The 17,404-nt window shown below is 40.1% G+C and overlaps 1 protein-coding gene across 7 annotated transcripts in view; it reads left to right on the top strand.

The window, feature by feature from the left end:
• PKNOX2 (PBX/knotted 1 homeobox 2) overlaps positions 1–17,404 on the top strand; it is a 92,661-nt gene that overhangs the window by 55,067 nt on the left and 20,190 nt on the right. For all 7 annotated transcript variants that reach the window (XM_086861036.1, XM_086861037.1, XM_086861040.1 and 4 more), the window contains 2 exons: positions 8,118–8,225; positions 14,499–14,638. In XM_086861036.1, coding sequence (XP_086717162.1) covers positions 8,142–8,225; positions 14,499–14,638 — 224 coding nt within the window. In that variant the 5' untranslated portion in view covers positions 8,118–8,141. The remainder of the gene's footprint in view (positions 1–8,117; positions 8,226–14,498; positions 14,639–17,404) is intronic.

Here is a 17,404-nt window from a genome sequence, read left to right on the forward strand (position 1 = left end):
GCCAAAAAATTGCTTTCAAATGGGCAAATGAAAGATGTTTCAATAGTGGCGATTAATCAAGGTGCTCTCATCTCAATCTTTAGTGTCTTGGCTCGGGGTTTGGATAGGGACAACTCTCTCTGGATGCCAGAGAGCCTGACATGCCTCAAGGAAAACCTTATTTTTGTTTTCTGGCCAGCAGAGTCAGAAAATTCCCTATTTTTCACAGGGAATTTTACATTTTACATAGAAATTCAGGAGGAAGGTAAGACGGGGAGAAGCCAAAGAGTTGCAAGAGAGGGATGTGAAGTAAAAACTGCGAGTCAAGAACTCTGATTTATGGGGCTCCAGAGGGAGTTTTTTCCCCTCCCAAGGGGAAAATTTCCAGGCATGATAGCAGGATATAGCAAGAAATGAGGCAGATTTAAGGGAGGATTTTATTTGGTGTGCTGTGGAATTGCTGTTTTCCTGATTTTCCCCGTCAGGGAAGTGGGAAGTCTTTGCATGAACTCTCACCTCCCCTGTGTTTCTGCAGTTGGGTTCACTCTGCTTGTTTTTAGCAAGTCCAAAAAAGAAAAAGCTGGTGTCTGTCTGTGTTTACCTGGTGATACTCATGGAGGTTTTGAGAGATTTGCATAAAACCTGTGAGATTTGAGTTGCAGAACAAACACCCCAGGAAGGCATTAAATTGAAATAGTCTCTAAAAATATGGAAAATTTCAGTATTGATTATGGGGTGTTTATGGACTGCAGCAACATTTACAAAAAGTCCTTGGTTTGTGGTGGGATCTGTGCCAGAATTGTTGGCAGTGTTGTGGGTCTTGCACTGGCATTGGTCTGTTTTGCATTTTGTGATATTTGCAGAGGCAGAGAAATTGGTTGTTGCTATTTAATAATGGTTTTTCCCAATTTAGTGCCCCCTCCCCAGGTCTCCAAAACTTCCTGCAGCTCATCCTGCCCCTCCTAGAGAAAAGAGAAAAATAGAGAAAATTTTAGAATTTTTTTTTTTCTAAATTTTTAATAATTCCTAAAATTTCTAAAAAATTATTTAGAAAATAGAGAAAAGAGGCACACAAGGCAAAGATCATGGGTTGGGATGACAATTTACCTGAAACAGCAATGAGATAGGAAAACGAGCTTGTGACAGCAATGCAAATAACAAAAGTGTGCAGAAGAGAGGATGGAGCTTTACCCAAGCACAGCCATGCCACCCAACAGCTCCCTCTGCTCAGGACCAGCATGACCCCACTGCTCTGCTGTGCTTGCTCCACAGGAATGAATTCCCTTCTCAGATGAGAGAAATTCCCTTTCCCCTGCTCCTGGCAATGACATGGTTTGGTATCAAATCATATTAGGGTCTGGTGAAGTTCCTCCTCCCAGCTATTGTAAAAATTCACTCTGTCCTGGTTGAAGCCAGGGCTTTGGTCAGGGACTGCAGGTGTCAGTTTGGAATGGAAAAACTTCAACAATGGTTTCATTTTTGCAGAGCAAGAGAGTTTTTGAGTGTGTTTTTTCTCAGCTACCCATCCTCAAGCAACAGCACTGATGTCACCTTTGGTCTTGGGACAGTTTTGTGGAATTCACAAATATTACGGTTTCCCACGGCCTTGTTCACCTTCACTTAAACCTCTTCTTCCAGCTCATGTCTCCAAAACTCCATCACATTTTTTCCATCTCCTTTTTTGTCCTGTGAGCAGCTCTTTTTAACCTGGCAGGGGCCTTGGGGATGGAGCCTTCAATGCCATCTGTCACAGCATCCTCTGCACAAAATGTCCACAGCCTGTCACTGGTGGGGGCCTGCAGGGCTCCCTCCTCCACCCCCTGCACCTCAACATCTTCAGAAATGACTGAGACACAGAACTGGAAGGGATATTAAATATTAATCAAGTTTGCAGACAATACAGAACTGATCTGTTGAGTCCCCTGAAGGCAGGGAGGCCCTGCAGAGACCTTGACAAATTTGAGCACTGGGCCATCACCATGGAGCTGAAGAAGGGAAAGTGTTGGATTTTGCACCTGGAGGTTCAGGCAGACAAAGGAAGGAGATGCTGGAGAGCAGCTCTGCAGGAAGGGAGCTGGTCCTGGTCAATGAAAGGTTGAATTTGAGTCAGCAGTGAGGAATTTATGATTTTTTTAATGATATTTATGATAATTCAGGAGTTGAATTTGAGGCTGCCAGGTGCACATCCTTGTCCTGGGGGGGTTCAGGCCCAGCATCAGCAGCTGGGTGAGGGAAGGGATTGTCCCAGGTGGCCTCAGCTGGAGTCCTGTGGGCAGATTTGGGCACAAAATTAATATTGGACCATTAGAGAGCATCCTAAGGAAGGCAACAAAAATGGTGAAGGGTCTTGAGGGGAAGCTCAAGGAGGAGCAGCTGAGTGTGCTTGGTCTTGGAGGAGGTTGAGAGGAGTCTACAACTTCCTTGTGAGAGGAAGAGGAGGGGCAAACACTGATCCCTGCTCTGCAGTGCCCAGAGACAAGACCCAAAGGAATGGCCTGAAGTTTTATCAGAGGAGGCTTAGGTTGGATATTAGAGAAAGGTTCTTCACCCAGAGGGTGCTTGGGCACAGGAATGGGCTCCCAGGGCACTGGGCATGGCCCCAAGGCTAGCAGAGCTCAAGAAGAAGGTGGACAATACTCTGGTGTGACTCTTGGGGATGCTGGGCTCCATCATCCCTGGGGATTCTTTCCAGCTCAGACTATTCCGTGGTTCTCCTCATTGCCAGTGGGGGTTTGAGATTTGGTGTTGGCAGGGTGGAAATGTGGGTGCTCTGTGATTTCTGACTCATGGAATTAGCAGGTTGTGATGGAGAATGAAGAGCACAAGGCAAGAATTGAAAGCATAGGACAGGACTTTAGACTTTGGACATAAATTGTTCAGAGCTAATTGCTCTCAGAGAAGAACTGTTAAAGCATTCATCTGCTCCCAGAAAATTTTTTTGGACATTTCATGCCCAGCAAGAGGAAGTTTCTGCATTTTTGGGGTTCCTCAGCTACACTTCACTTCAAAGCTTTTTGATTTGCTGAAAAAAAAAATCACAGCTTGCTCTTTTGGGAACTTTTCTTGGGCAGAGGGCTGGGTTGCACAAAATTCAAGTATTCTCAGGTTACTTTGAAGAAGCTTCTTTGATGTTTCCCTGTGCCAGTTTGTTTTGGAAGGTGCTTTAATGGTCTTCCCCTATAAAAATAACACTTTAAAATGTATGTAGGTATCTCAGCTCTCCACTTAAAAAAATGAGCAAAGTTGTTTAATGCTGCCGTTCAAGGTACATTAACCTTGTCTACTAAAGCTCTGACTGGCTCTTGCAGGTTTTATTCTCGTGTTTATGTTGCAGAGATATCCCTGGAGCCTTTCAGAGATGGGTATCTTTGGAGAGGAGAGAAATATTTAGCAGTAATTGTTGTTCTCATCAGAAATCCACTGAAGCAGCTCCATCCTTTCTGTGGAGCTGAAGTTGGGATGAGGATTGGGAAATATTAATTAAATAAATACTAACAACAATGTAAGCATCAAACAACAAAAAAAATTAAATACCTAGGTGAAAATATTAAATAAATAAGTTCTTTTCCTGGTGCTCAGGGACCCATCCACTGACATTCCAAACCAAGACTTTTTTTGGCTTTGTCCAACACGGTGTTTCCTTCTCCCTTTTTTTTTCCAGTGCTTATGTATTGACCAGCAGCTTTTTTAGGAGAAAAATAGAAAAGGGATTTGTTCTGGTCTAGACTTTGTTCTACAGAAATATCAAATCAGTATCTGCTTTAACCCATGCTTTTAGCAGGAACACAGGCTCAATTTCTCCCTTTTTTACCATGCAATAACTAATAACAGGATGCTGGGAGGTTGTGGAGGTCAGCACTGAGTAAAACCAGCATCTTGGCTGAGAGCAAAAGATACTCCCAGTGCAAGAAAACCTCCTGGGATTGGATTGAAGAATTTTGGCTGTGATATATTGTTAAAAAAAATTAAAATTATTTGATGGCCCAGTGGTGTCTTTGCACAAATGTTCCTGATCTCTCCAGATGAGATGATGCATGAGCCTGTTTGGAATCAACCTTGAATGTGGAGGAATGGTCAAGAATTAGTAATGTCTTGAAAAATTGGATTATTTTCTGGTTTTGACCATTTAATAGCACTTGGTTTATTTTTAATAAGCTCAGGGTGGCATAAAGGACTTCCTGTAATGGCATAAAACCCTGGTATTCATCTTTCAGGGTAATGTGTGAATATTGGCGAAAACAGGCAAAAAAAGTGAAGATTTGTTAATAGAAATGGGACATTCAAGAGGAGAGGGTCACTCTTAATTTGCTTTATGGCCAATCAAGGGTTGGCATCACCCGTTGAGGGCGAGCCTGTCCTCGTGGCTCTGAGTGAGATGGATCATCCTCTGGAGGATCCTCTCCATCCCTTCTCTGCTGTATTTCCTCATTTGAACTTGGCTGAATGCATATATCACAACCTTCAGCCTGCACAAGCCCTCTCTGAAGATGGTGACATAAAAATCTCGCAGCCTGCTGTGGGGGGAGCGTGAGTGACACGGCGTCGTGAATCTCACAGCATCCCCTCTTCAAAAAAATCCCCCTCAGACAAGGCAGTCTGCCCTTAACACTGAAAAATACCTCCCATGGTATTTTTGGGGAAAAAAAAACCCCATCCTTAAGTATCTCTAATAATTTTGATGCTTCAGGTGGAGATGAAGAAAAGCCTGGAAAGTTGATTTTCTGATTTTTCCTGTTGAGTCCCCCTGTTATCAATTGCATGTGTTGCTGTGGGGCAGAAGCTTCTCAATGACTTAAAAAAGTGATCCCAATTTTCCCATTGGTTCAGAAACAAGAGTTTGGATTGAATATTAACATTTTGCTCTGAAAACAGCGATGTAGAGTCCAGAAAAGGGAATTTTTATTTTTTTTTTCTTTCATTCAGCCCAAATTCTGAGCAGCCCTAACCATTCTATTATGAGTTTATGGCTGTTTGATTAATCAAGGAGGCCATATTCACCTGGAGAGTGGTGGGTGACTGACAATACTTTGGTTTTTTAAGTGTTTTAAGGAGTCATGGTAAAAAATTCCAACTTTTCAGCTTAGTCTTTAATTATTTTTACTTGAAAAATGATGAAATATATTGCTGGTAAAAAAAAAAAACCCAGCCTATAAATCTGAGAGTCTTTTAGATAGGCACAATTTGGGAAATACATTTCCAACGTAACGACATTTCAGTGATAGCTGAAATAATTTTATTTCATAAGGAAATTTAGGATACTGTGATCTCAAGTCACTGCCAAAACCTGAAGTACTGCTGCTTCCAGAAATGAGAGAGCCTTTATGGGTTTTTATTGCTCACCATTTCTTTCTTCTGTGCAAATCCCCCAGGAGCTGCCTGCAATTCCTGCCTTCCTTGATCTCCAGGTCCCCAAATTCACTCTTCACCCAAGATCTGAACATTTCCTTGAGGTGGGCTGGAAGTTGGCAGGGGTTTGGTGCTGCTCTGCTCCTTCCAGTATCTAGATACCTCTAGCCAAGAGCTCCCACAGACAAATTAATTTAAGAAATGGGGGAAAGAAGGAAAAGAGAGGAGATTTGTGTATAAAACAAAAAATACAAAAAATAAGAAAGGGTTAATGCACGCAATGACAGCTTTAAACCCTTCCTGTGTTGGCTGCTGATAAATCCACGGGGCTGACAGCTCTGCACTGTTATCCTGAGGTTCATGGCTGGGGGCTCCCACGTGGAACACCTGTCCAGCTTTTCCTGTGGCCACCAGACACTTTCCTGGATATTTACAGTGCCTGAGTGCATTTGTTTCCCCCAAGATAAATATATTGCTATTGGCAACAGCTGTCTCCCACTTTTATCCTCTTCTTTTTTTCCTATCCCCACATTTAGCTGTCAGTCCTATTCTCCAAACAAATCAACACCCATAAACCTCAATGAAGGGCTTGATTTGAGCAGCTTAGATATTATTCAGCAATTAAATTGGGCTCTGGGCTGCCACCTTCTGGGAATAGATTCACCCAAAAATCTCCCACCCCCCAGTAAATCGCCACGTGCTGGTTGTAGGATTGCTCTTGGCAGGAACAATAGATGCCAAGCAGGGTATTTTTCCCAAAATAGCAATGTCTTTTTATATTTTTTTTTAGCTTCCCACCCAGATGTCCAGACTGTCACAGTGCTAAATTCTGCTTTTCCCCAGCTGAAACTCTTTCTGGTGGGGAGGTTTTTCCCTTGGTGTTACCCCCTGAGGACACAGATATTTGTGTGCCTGCAGCTGCGAGCTGAGTTTTGACATTGGACATCAAAGATTTTGAGCTGTGAGTTCACTCAGGAGCAGATAATTTTGCCTCCTGCTATTTTGCTGTTGGGAGGAAAAAGATGAAAAGCATCATTTTAATCCCATAAATGCAATATCCTCACTGCTAGAGGTCTGTGCCATGCAAGAACCCTGATCTACCTTCACAATGCACAGGATTTTGGGTGTGATTTCTTACAATCCCATTCGTGGGTTCTCCATATTTGTGCAAAGCATAAGAAAGAACAACCTCATTTATTCATGCAAAATAAATTAGAGTTGTTGACTCTCATCCCATGCACACAGCATTTGGTTTTCCTTTTGGATGTGGTGCATTTGTGACCTGGCAAAACCTGAAGCCTCGAGAAGATCAGAATATTGCACCTCTTCCCCCAAACACCCATGGACCTCACAGAGAGAACTGCATTTTCCACAAGGATTCCCAGATGTGCCTTGGTTCTGACTGAGCTCATCAGTGCCTCTATTTCTTTTCCCTGCACCTTTCTGCCTGTGACCATTTTGTTGTGAAAGCGATGCTGATGCTGGGTTTTGGTTATATTCCCTCACAATATCTCGGGGTTTTACGCAACTCTGCATTTCCTCGTGGGGTGGTGCCACAGCTCTTCCCCAGATGAGAAGCCAGTGGGAAAAGCAGTGCACCACAACGAGGAGATCCCTGGGGAAAATGTCATCTCTTACAAAAAGGAGGCATTGCAAGAAGAAATTCACCTGTGGAGGACCCAGGAAGATCTGCTGGGTGACTTTGTGAGTAGGCCCAAAACAGAGCTCCGAGGCACAGAAAGGACAGGACAGAGTTTTTAAAAGAATTTAGGCAAGATTATTGGCTTTTCTTTCTAAAGCAACCACAGAGCTGCAGTGAAATAGTGGGAGAGGAGATATCTTCAGGGCCAAGAGTTGCTTTTGGTTCACATCTACCACCAGGTCTATTTGTCAGGGACTTTTCCCAGCCACCACAAATTTGTCCCTTCCTGGTGCCCCTCTTTTTTCTCCATCTCTTTTGGACCTGAAGAGACAAAAAAATTAGTCTGTTTTCCTCACAGAGAACTTTGGAGAAAGCATCAACTTTCAGAGAGGTTGGAGGTGGCGTGAGGACCATCTCCTCGGTTTATGGGGTGTGCAAAATCCAGGTTTGCTCCCTGGTTCAAATCCAACGAGAGTTTCCACATTGCTGTGCATTCTGAGCAGTCACCTCAGCACAGGAGACAGCTGGGTTGGACAGCACAACATAAGAATATGTTAAATAAATTAATAAATGGATATATTAAATATGGTGGTGAATTTCCACACTGGATTCTCCATGTCCCTTCTGAACTGAGCATGAGGATGTGACTCTGTGGTGGATAAAGGCAAAGAGACACGTCATTTGGGGAGGGTTTGATGGATAATTTTAAAAATTGCAAGTTTTGCAATTATGGTTTGTCTTTCTGCTTCCAGAAAAGAGGAATAGCTGGAAAGGGGATGGAAATCCCCATTTAGGCACTGTGGTTAGGCATGAGAGAGGGAAAGAAAATGCCCTGGGTGTGCCAGGGTTCACAGGGGAGAAAATACCATGAGTTGCACTGATGGCACCCTCATCTCCTAGAGCTCTCCAGTGAAGATCTCCCTGGCAGTGATCTCTTCCCTCCCAGTGCATTCCTCACCCAAAATCACAAATCTCAAAAAATCATTGAATCACAGCAAGGGTCATCAAATCAACTTGAGTTTCTTCCAGGGCTTGTGTGAGGAACTTCACCTCTCCCTTCTGTCTTTTATTTTCCCTTCCCTTTCTGTGGGATTTTTCTGGGGGAGGAGAGTTCCCTGGTAATCCTGCAGCTCCGTTCTCCTGCCCACAGGTTCTCGATGTGATCCCAAGCAGGATGCACCATGTCTCCCCGGCACCAGCTCTGACCATGATGGCCACGCAGACAGTGCCTCCTCCTCCCTACCAAGACACCCCACAGGTGAGCGTCCTCCAGGACCCCCAACTCCTGCATTACTTACCTTGATTTCCTAAATAATGGCCATTACAAAGGATTTCACCCCAGAGCATTCATCTCAGAGACTGGCAGAATGAAAACCCCTCCTATCCATCTCCAAAATTTAAAGATTTTGGCTGAAACTATGGGGTTTTCCCCTTTTTGTCTAATTTCTTAAGCTGTGCCAAGGGAAATTTAGGTTGGATGTTAGCAAAATGTTTTTTAGTGAAAGAGTGATAAAGTACTGGAATGTTCTGCCTGGGGAGGTGGTGGAATCACCATCCCTGGATGTGTTTAAATAAAGATTGGATGTGGCACTCAGTGCCATGGTTTAGTTGAGGTGGTGTCAGGGCATGGGTTGGACTCAATGATCTCTTCCAACCCAGTGATTCTGTGATTTTGGGGTTTTTGGATCTTCTTGGAAAGCTGGCATGCTGGCATGACTGCAACCAGCAGGTTAATTAGCTGGAAAGGTGACACATTTGACTAAACCAGGGTGGATTTATTCATAGCAATGGCCTTTGATTTATTTCAATGGCATTTTTTAATAACCTTTGACAGGGGAGAAAAAAGATTTCATCTCCAGTGGTGCTCTAAGTGGTCAAATAGCTTTTCCAAGCATCCTTATGGAGTTGAGTTATTGTAAGAAGAGGAGTTTTCCAAACTCTTCTGGAGCACCCCAGTGGGCTGGACCTGGGAGTTGAGGATGGATTTTGGACATGATCCTTCACCTTGTAGCCCATCTTGAGATTTTTTAGGGTAAATTTATATTGCATTTCCGCTTTTCCAGCCACAGTGGGTGAACAGGGGTGATCTGTATTGTGCACTGAGCCAGCTCCACATTCAAAGCAGCTTTTTTTCCTGTTGTTCATATGGAAGATTTCAAGTTTTTCCTCTTTTTGCTGCATTTCTCATCTGCAAAAGCAGAAAAATCGCCCCCCCAACAACAACAACAACAACAACAAAAAAAATCACCCAACAACAACCCCACCAAAAACCCCAAATCCCCAAGCTTGTCCTCTTCAAGCTAAAACAAATAAATTGACTTTCACACCCCCTTCTTGAAGCCACCCGCTTCTCCTTTCTCCTCATTTCCTTCGGTGGGAAAAGGTCACTTCTCACAAACGACACCTCAGTGGGGTTTTATGGCTCCTCCAACTTCTGTGTCATCATTTGCTCGCTCCACTGCTCTGCCTCCAGTAGGGATTTATTTTTTTTTTTTTATCCAAATTTTTTTTTTTTCTTTCCCTTTTCTCGCTTACGCAGCGGGAGCCACGGCACCGTTTGAGTCCTAATGGGCAATTTAAGGGACTTTTAAAATAGCCAACATTTTCCAGAGCATCCTTTGGAGACGTCTCCCCTCTCTCCCTTCCTCATCCCTGGCCCTTATCTGCCCTCTCTTTTAATACATTGAATTTTGGGGACCCTCCGGAGCGTTGCTGACCAAATCCTTCCTTGTTTTACCTTATCAAGGGGGTTGCTCAAGCGTTTCTCTTTCTGTTTTGTGGGTTTGGAGGAAAAGCTGCAGCCAAGAATTGATTTTTTCTTTTGTTTTTTTTTTTTTTTTTGACTCATCTGCGACTGCTGTGAACTTTTCACCTGAAAATTCGGGATTTCAGGGGAAAAGCAAATGATACAAATTTCTTCTCCCCGAAAGTGGGGAAGAAATGGGGAGGAGTGGTGATAAATGGAAAAATTATTGATTATCAGAGCTACAATGAGCTCCTTCTCATCAAGGGAACCACTGGGGAGAAAAGTGCTAAAAAAAAGGGATTTGGGGAGCTTTGCATTTATGTTTTACAGCAGAGGCTGTGCAAGCTGTCACCCTCACTGGCAGAAACAGGCAAAAACGAAGCAGAAATGATGGGAAAATCTGCCTTTTGGAAGGAAAAAATGCTTCATTAATCACTGGAATCTGTTAAAGGAGTGGAACGTGGAGCATCTTTTACACCGAGCATGGTCTCACTCCTTGAGTTCTCTACCTGTTGAGAATTAAAGTCTGCATTAAAATCAATTTTCTATAAAGAATGAAAACAAAAAGCTGAGGAAGAGTCTTCAGCCATTTCATTGGCAAAAAGAAGCTGTTCGAAAAATAGGTATTTTTAGCATCCAAAGTGGTGAGAGCAGTTTTGCCCTGCCAAAAATGCTTTTTAGGTGGTCAGAAGAGAGATAAAAAAAGAGAGGAAGGGGGATTTATTTACTTATTTTATTTTATTTTATTTTATTTTATTTTATTTTATTTTATTTTATTTTATTTTATTTTATTTTATTTTATTTTATTTTATTTTATTTTATTTTATTTTATTTTATTTTATTTTATTTTATTTTATTTTGTTTTGTTTTGTTTTGTTTTATTTTATTTTATTTTATTTTATTTTACTTTATTTTACTTTATTTTATTTTATTTTATTTTATTTTATTTTATTTTATTTTATTTTATTTTATTTTATTTTATTTTATTTTATTTTACTTTATTTTATTTTTGTTTATTTTTGTTTATTTATTTTCATTATCTATTTATTCTAAAAATATATTTAAGAAAAAAATACTATTAAAAATTGGGTTAATTTTTCATATATTTCAGTACAGAAAGTGATAAAAAGCATCTTTCCCTTCCCCCCAATTGGTTACAATAGGGACAAAAATGACCAATAACTAACTAACTAACTTTACAAATATATTTTGAAAAAAACAAATTAAAAATTGGATGAAGAAGTTAATTTTTCATAGTTTTCAACACTGAAAGCAATAAAAGTATCTTTTCTTCTCCCCCCCTCCCACTAATAAACACTTTTTCATTGTTTATTAAGGGACAAAAATAAAAAAAAAAATTGATATAGTTCTATCTTTTTAAGTACAAAAATGTTTTTTAAAAAGTCACAGGTTAAAAATTGGGTGGAGATTGAGATTTTTCAGTAGGAGCCACAAAACCCCCCCAGTTCCTGGTGTCCTCAGCAGATTTTTGGGCTCAGAACTGCTGTTTTCAGCATCCCACTGAGGAATAAGGTAAATTATGATTTAGGGGATTTGTTCTCTGGACTTGATGTCTTTGACCACAGTCTTCAAATAAAATCTAAAAATGGGGGATTATGGCATTTAAACCTGCTCCCCCAAAAAGCCCAGGAGCAGCCACCAACACCAGCAGAGGATTTCCTTCCAAAAGAGGAAAAAACCTCAGAAATATCCTCCCCAAACCTGAGAAATTTAAAACATCCAAACCCAGGATTATCACACCTGAACCCCAGAAATCTGTGGTACCCAAACCTAGAAATTTGTAATTCCCAAACCCAAAATTCTCATCCCTAAACCCCAGAAATTTGTGATACCCAAACCCAGAAATATCACAAACATCATCAAGCAACCAGCATCTCCAAAATATCTGTTTTACCCAGGGCCCTTGCAAAAACTAAGAGATTTTAAAATGTTTTTAACTATTTCTTTATTTTTTTTATTTTTTTTGTTGTTTTTCTTTATATTTTTTTTATTTTTTACATCTTTAGAGCCCTTTGTCATTTTTTTACATATTCTATATTTAAAACGTATTTTTAAGGAAGTTTTAAATGTAATTTAAATTTTTTTTCAACATTTTAACAACTTTTCATGGATTTTCTACATTTTAAAGCCTTTTAGATTTTTACACAATGGCAAACATATTTTTTTCATTTTTCTGTATTTTAAATAAATTTTTAACATATTTATAAAGCATTTTTTGGTTTTCACGTCTTTGAACGTATTTGTAACATTTTAAAACTTAAATTTTCCAATATATTTGTAAACACATTTTTAGCATATTTGAAACATACCTTAATAAATTTTAGTAGCTTATGATAATAATAATATAATAATTATTGTCATCATTGTATTTTTTTCATCACTTTTTTTTGCTGCTTTTTAAACATAATTTTTTGTGCTTTTTATTTTCCTTTCTCATTTACATTTTTTCCCCCTCTTGCAACTATTTTTGGCCATTTTCCAGGGGGAAAAAAAAACCCAACCCAAACCAAAACCCACCTGCATTTTTTATCAAAATTTGTAACTTTTACACCCAAATATTTCCTCCTATTTCCCATTTTCCCACTCCCAGGAATCTGCTGTCTTTTCCCTCCCCACCTGCTCCTCCAAATGCCATTTTTGGCTTTATTTTTTTGCCTTCCTCACTATTCAGCTGCAAATTTCCCCCATCCCAGAGTCCTCTCCCCTCTTTTTCCATAGACTTGGAATTATTTTTACTTATTTTTTATTCTTTTCTTTAGTCCAAGGTGAGGTAATGGCTTCAGAGCAGCCCCAAAGGAGGATTTTTTATTTTGGGTAATAGCTCAATTAGTTGCAGACTTGGCTGGGAATATTCAACTTGGCAGGATGCAAAAAGGGCTTTGGAATCCTGGTAAATAAGTGTGATGAAGGGGGGAAAAAAAAGGGGAAAAGGTTGGGGGGAAAAAGCCATTTTTCCCTGCTTAAATGTAATTTTCCACAGATGTAATAGGGAGAAAAAAGGGGGAAAAGGGAAAGAGGGTGAGGAATGATGTGATGGGGCTGGAGCATCCCAAAATCTGCTCTGTTTTGGTTTTAAATGGAAAAAGAGGGGGAAAAGGAGAAATCCCAACTGCTGGGATTGGGAGGGGAAGTGAAACCCGAATTTCACTCATTTCTTTAGCACCAGGGAAGGGAAAAGGGACAGAAATTGAACCTGATGGGAGAGTTGGGAGAGTTGGAAATTAAATAGAGCCAAGTGAATTTGCAGGTGCTGGAGCCCAACTTTGGAGTTATGAACAATAAAGGAGATTGAAAAGGAAAAAAAAAAGTGGAAAAAAAACCAGCAAAAGGTCAGGCAGGAGATATTAAAGGCAAACATTTTAAAAGCAAAAGGTGTCATGGTTTTGGTCCAGCTTGGGGTTATAAAGTTTTACATATTTGTGTATAAATGTACATATATACACATTTACACTAATTAATGACATGATCATTTATGTGTATGGACATTTTTATATATTAACAAGCACAAATAAATGTAAAGGTATATCAGACAAATAAATAAAAAATATGTATAAGCCCATTTCTTTATAAACACAGAAATAAATATGTTGTAGTGTATCAGACAAATAAATAATATATATTATTTATATCAAAAAACAGGAAGAAACATTGAATAATTATAGATAATATATACAGATACAGAAATAAGTGTATTAGACAAATAAATAAATTATATATATAACATTTAGCAAGAACCAGAGCTTCCTTTTGCTCCATGCCTCGAGGGAGGACTGAACATTTACAGGTAAAAATAGGCAAATACTAATTTTTTTACAAATTTCAGCAGAGAGGGAGGCAAACCAACCCCTTTGCAATAAATTTCCACTGAGATTTTAAGCTGAAACCGCTGGATTTGGGGTGCTGCTGATGCATTTGAGCCTCAGTCGTTTCAAATTCTCCCTGAAAATTTTTTATTTTAACTGAATCTCATGATAATAATGCAAAGCACAAGTTTGACCTGAAGTGTGACAGCAAGTTTTTTTTAAAGGATTTGATAGTTTTAATTAAAAACTGCCCCATAAATGGGTGTTGCCCTGTTCCAGGGGATGGCAATTTTTTGGGTTTGGTGCTGGAAGGACGCTCAGGGATTCTCAGGAGCAATGGCACAAGAACATCTCCCATCTTCAAGATCCATATTTACCTAATTATGTTTTTATAAATATAAAAGTTTTTAAAATAAGCACAATGTTTGTTGTCAGGGCGATTTTTTGCACAGCACGTCCCCGTGATGGCGGCTGAAGTTGGGTGATTTGGGCACCAAAAAAATCCGATTTTTTTTGGCTGTCTTCTCACAGCTCTGAGGTGACTCATTGCTGGGCTTGGCGAGCTGGAAGAGGTTCACCTAATTTTGGGATAAAATTGAAAATGACTGTGTCTAGACAGTAATACCTGCTTTGAAAGAATTCTTGGCAAACTGCGGCGTTGCAGCTGATTTAATCTGGGACTTCTGTGCAACATCCCTTCCTAAATTACCCCACACAATAAAGATGGTGGGACTTTCTTCCTGTGTTTTCCCCTGGTGAAAAGTGGGGGAAAATGTGTTAAAAATCTAAACCTTCTCTTTGCAGGCAAAGCTATTCCTTTCTATGCTTTACCCGCGTCCCGAACTCCCAAAACTCCGCGTGGAACGCCGTAAAACTCGCGGGGAAAAGCGCAACAAACCCGATTTTGAGGTTATTTTACATTCTTTTTCCCCCTCTCTCCTTTACTCCCTGCCCTCCCCAGATGACAGCCACAGCCCAGCAGCCCACCAAAGCCCAGCCCGTGCACCTCACCACGCCGGCGGCGGCTGCCAACGCGCCGGTGCCGGCCGCGGGCGGCGACCCCCAGGCGCAGCTGGAGGCCGACAAGAGGGCTGTCTACAGGTGAGGCAAGATAATTGCATTCATTAATGCCTTTTAATTAATGGTTTCGTTGTTATAATGCAGGGTTGTTATTGCATCTATTCGGCGATGCATTAATTAATGCATCGGTTCCTTGATGCATTCGTTATTATTATTATGCATTATTAATCTGCTGTCTTCTGATGCATTAATTAACACACGGGAAGGGGGGAATTAACAATTAGCTCCTTTTTAGCAATAATAACCATTGATTATAGTGCCTGGTGATGGAGCTCCTTTGTGGACTTTGTTTTGCCCCTTGAAAATATTTAAAACCCCCCTCAAATTAACTTTTTTTTGGGGAAAAGCCGTGTGATTTGGGGCTGGACAAGGAGTGAAGTCACACATTAACCTGAAATGTGCAGTTCCTGCATCTCTACATGGTGTGGGCAGTGATGGGTGGCTCCTGCTGTCCTTTTTTTTTCAATTTGAGCATTTTAATATATTATATTTTATCATATTATATTTTGTCATATTATATTTTAATATATGATATTTTAATATATTATATTTTAACATATTATATTTTAATATATTATATTTTAATATATTATATTTTAATATCAGCAGTTACTGCATAACTACTGTAAGTAATATTCTAATTATGTAAATAGTATAATTATGTAAGTAATACGTAATTATACAAGTGATGTGTGATAATTTACAATATTAGATCATATTCTTACATGATGTAACAATATTCTAATAAAATTAGGGTTAAAGTTTAAGGTTTAGGATTAACCCATCAATGACCAGGAATGTGGGGCCTTGTGAAGCAAAAAATTGCAGCTTGGACTTGAAGGAATTAAAATATTTGTCCTCCAAATATTCAAATCCTACAAAGCTGAAAGGTCTGAAAAAGTGGATGAAAGCATGGAATAAACTCACTTTTTCCCAGGAAAACACAAAGGATTATTTGCTGCAGGTCTCCCAGTGATGGAAATAATTTCCTCAAAGCAAAAGAAGCTATTTGAGGACAAAACCACCTTCTTTTCTCCCTTCCATGATATGGAAATTCTGCAGATTCACAAATTCTGCAGCATTTGTGGGATAAAGGGGAAAAAAACCCTAAACCCCACCCTTGGAATTTTCACAGCCTTAACTGGAAGGTCAAAGAAATGCAAAAAACACCTTATGGGAGGCATTCTCCTGCAAAAGATGGGGGAAATTTGTTTCCCAGTTCCATGTGTACACTTCTTGCCCAAAACTAGACACTTATTTTTTGGGAACTAGCCAAAACAACCCCACAAATACATTTTTATATAAAACAAATATATACTGCTATATGTTTATGCAATACATTATATAATTACATAAAATTTAACCTTTTTTTGCTGAATATCCCTTTTCCAGTGGTTCAAATGGACGGTGTATATTCCATTAGGTATCAAATGCACACAAGGATTTTTCCTCAGCCCTCTGAGGTCCATTTCCCTCCACCCAAAACAATGGATTTTTGTTAATTTTCAATATTTGCACCAGGGCAGGAGGCATTGGCTGTGTCAGTCGATCAAGCTGGAGGGAAATTGCTGGGAAAATGTGATGGGAAACATAAAAACCCATGGACAAGTCGCCCTGCCGGGTTTTATGCCCTAGCAGGAGGTTTATCACCCGTTAAAAAAATAGAAAAAAGGGGAAAAAAAATATCCTTCCCCACCCTTCTTGATGTGGGAGCAGCTTGGCAGGGACTGGGACAGCAGTGTCACTTCTCAGCTGCAATTTTCTGTCAGCTGAAGTGTTGTCTTGACTTTATGCAACAGCGGGGCTGGGACTTCCCAATGGATTTTGGACCAGAAAAGATGATGCTCCTGAAGGGAAATGATGCTTAAAGCACCCGAGCACCACAAATTGGATTTTTCCAAGTGGGAAATGGCTGGATTTCTTTGCATTAAGTTTGGTTGGGGGCTTTTTGTGTGGGGTTTTTTTTTTGTTGGTTGTTTTGTTTTGTTTTTTTTTTTTTTTGGGTTGTTTGGGGTATTTTTAGGGGAAAAGGGGTGAAAAAAAATATAATTCCTGTTGTGATGTGCCTGCTGTGCTGCTGGCTCGGCTGAAGGTGGGAAATTAGGCCATTAGAGGAATTCATTCCTCTTTATTAGCCCGTGTCGAATCCTTTTTATTAGTGGCAGCAAACGACCTCTCTCCTGCAGGAAAATGTCAGGGCTGGTTCAGCCCTTTCATTTGGAGGATTCCCTGGCAAAAAAAAAAAATACCAACCCAACTAACAAAACAGGTTTTCTTTTTGTAATCAGCAAGAGCAGATTTTTCTACTCCAAAACTCTCCTTCATGCCATAACTCTGGGACACCCACAGTGGGGAAAATCCTCCCCTGTGTATCCTGGATATCCATCTCTCTGGATATCTACTGTAGATTTCATGGCAAAATGCTCCAGCTCTCAGTTTTTATGCCACAATCTCCACCTGCTGTGCTGGGCCATCCTTTCCTTTGCATGGTGTGACCACAGAAAGGCTGGAAATGGAGAAAACCGTGCTTTGAGTTTTCCTGAAAAAAAAAAAAATCCCGAATTCCACAGCAATTCACAGAAAACTCGTGGTAAATCCCCAAATTCCAGCACTCCTGGAGACTGCTCTCAGAGGGTGCCCTTGGTGCCCTCCCTTAACCCATCCCTGGGGGTCTTGGTCCTCTGATTTCATCTTGTGTTTGTTGTTTTGGATTTTTTTTAATACATATTTTTAAAGTTTTGATTTTTTTTTTTCTGTTTAATGTAATTTAATGTTATTTTATTTTGT

This window comes from Cyanistes caeruleus, chromosome 23, assembly GCF_971803275.1.
Source record: "Cyanistes caeruleus chromosome 23, bCyaCae1.hap1.1, whole genome shotgun sequence".
NCBI lineage: Eukaryota > Metazoa > Chordata > Aves > Passeriformes > Paridae > Cyanistes > Cyanistes caeruleus.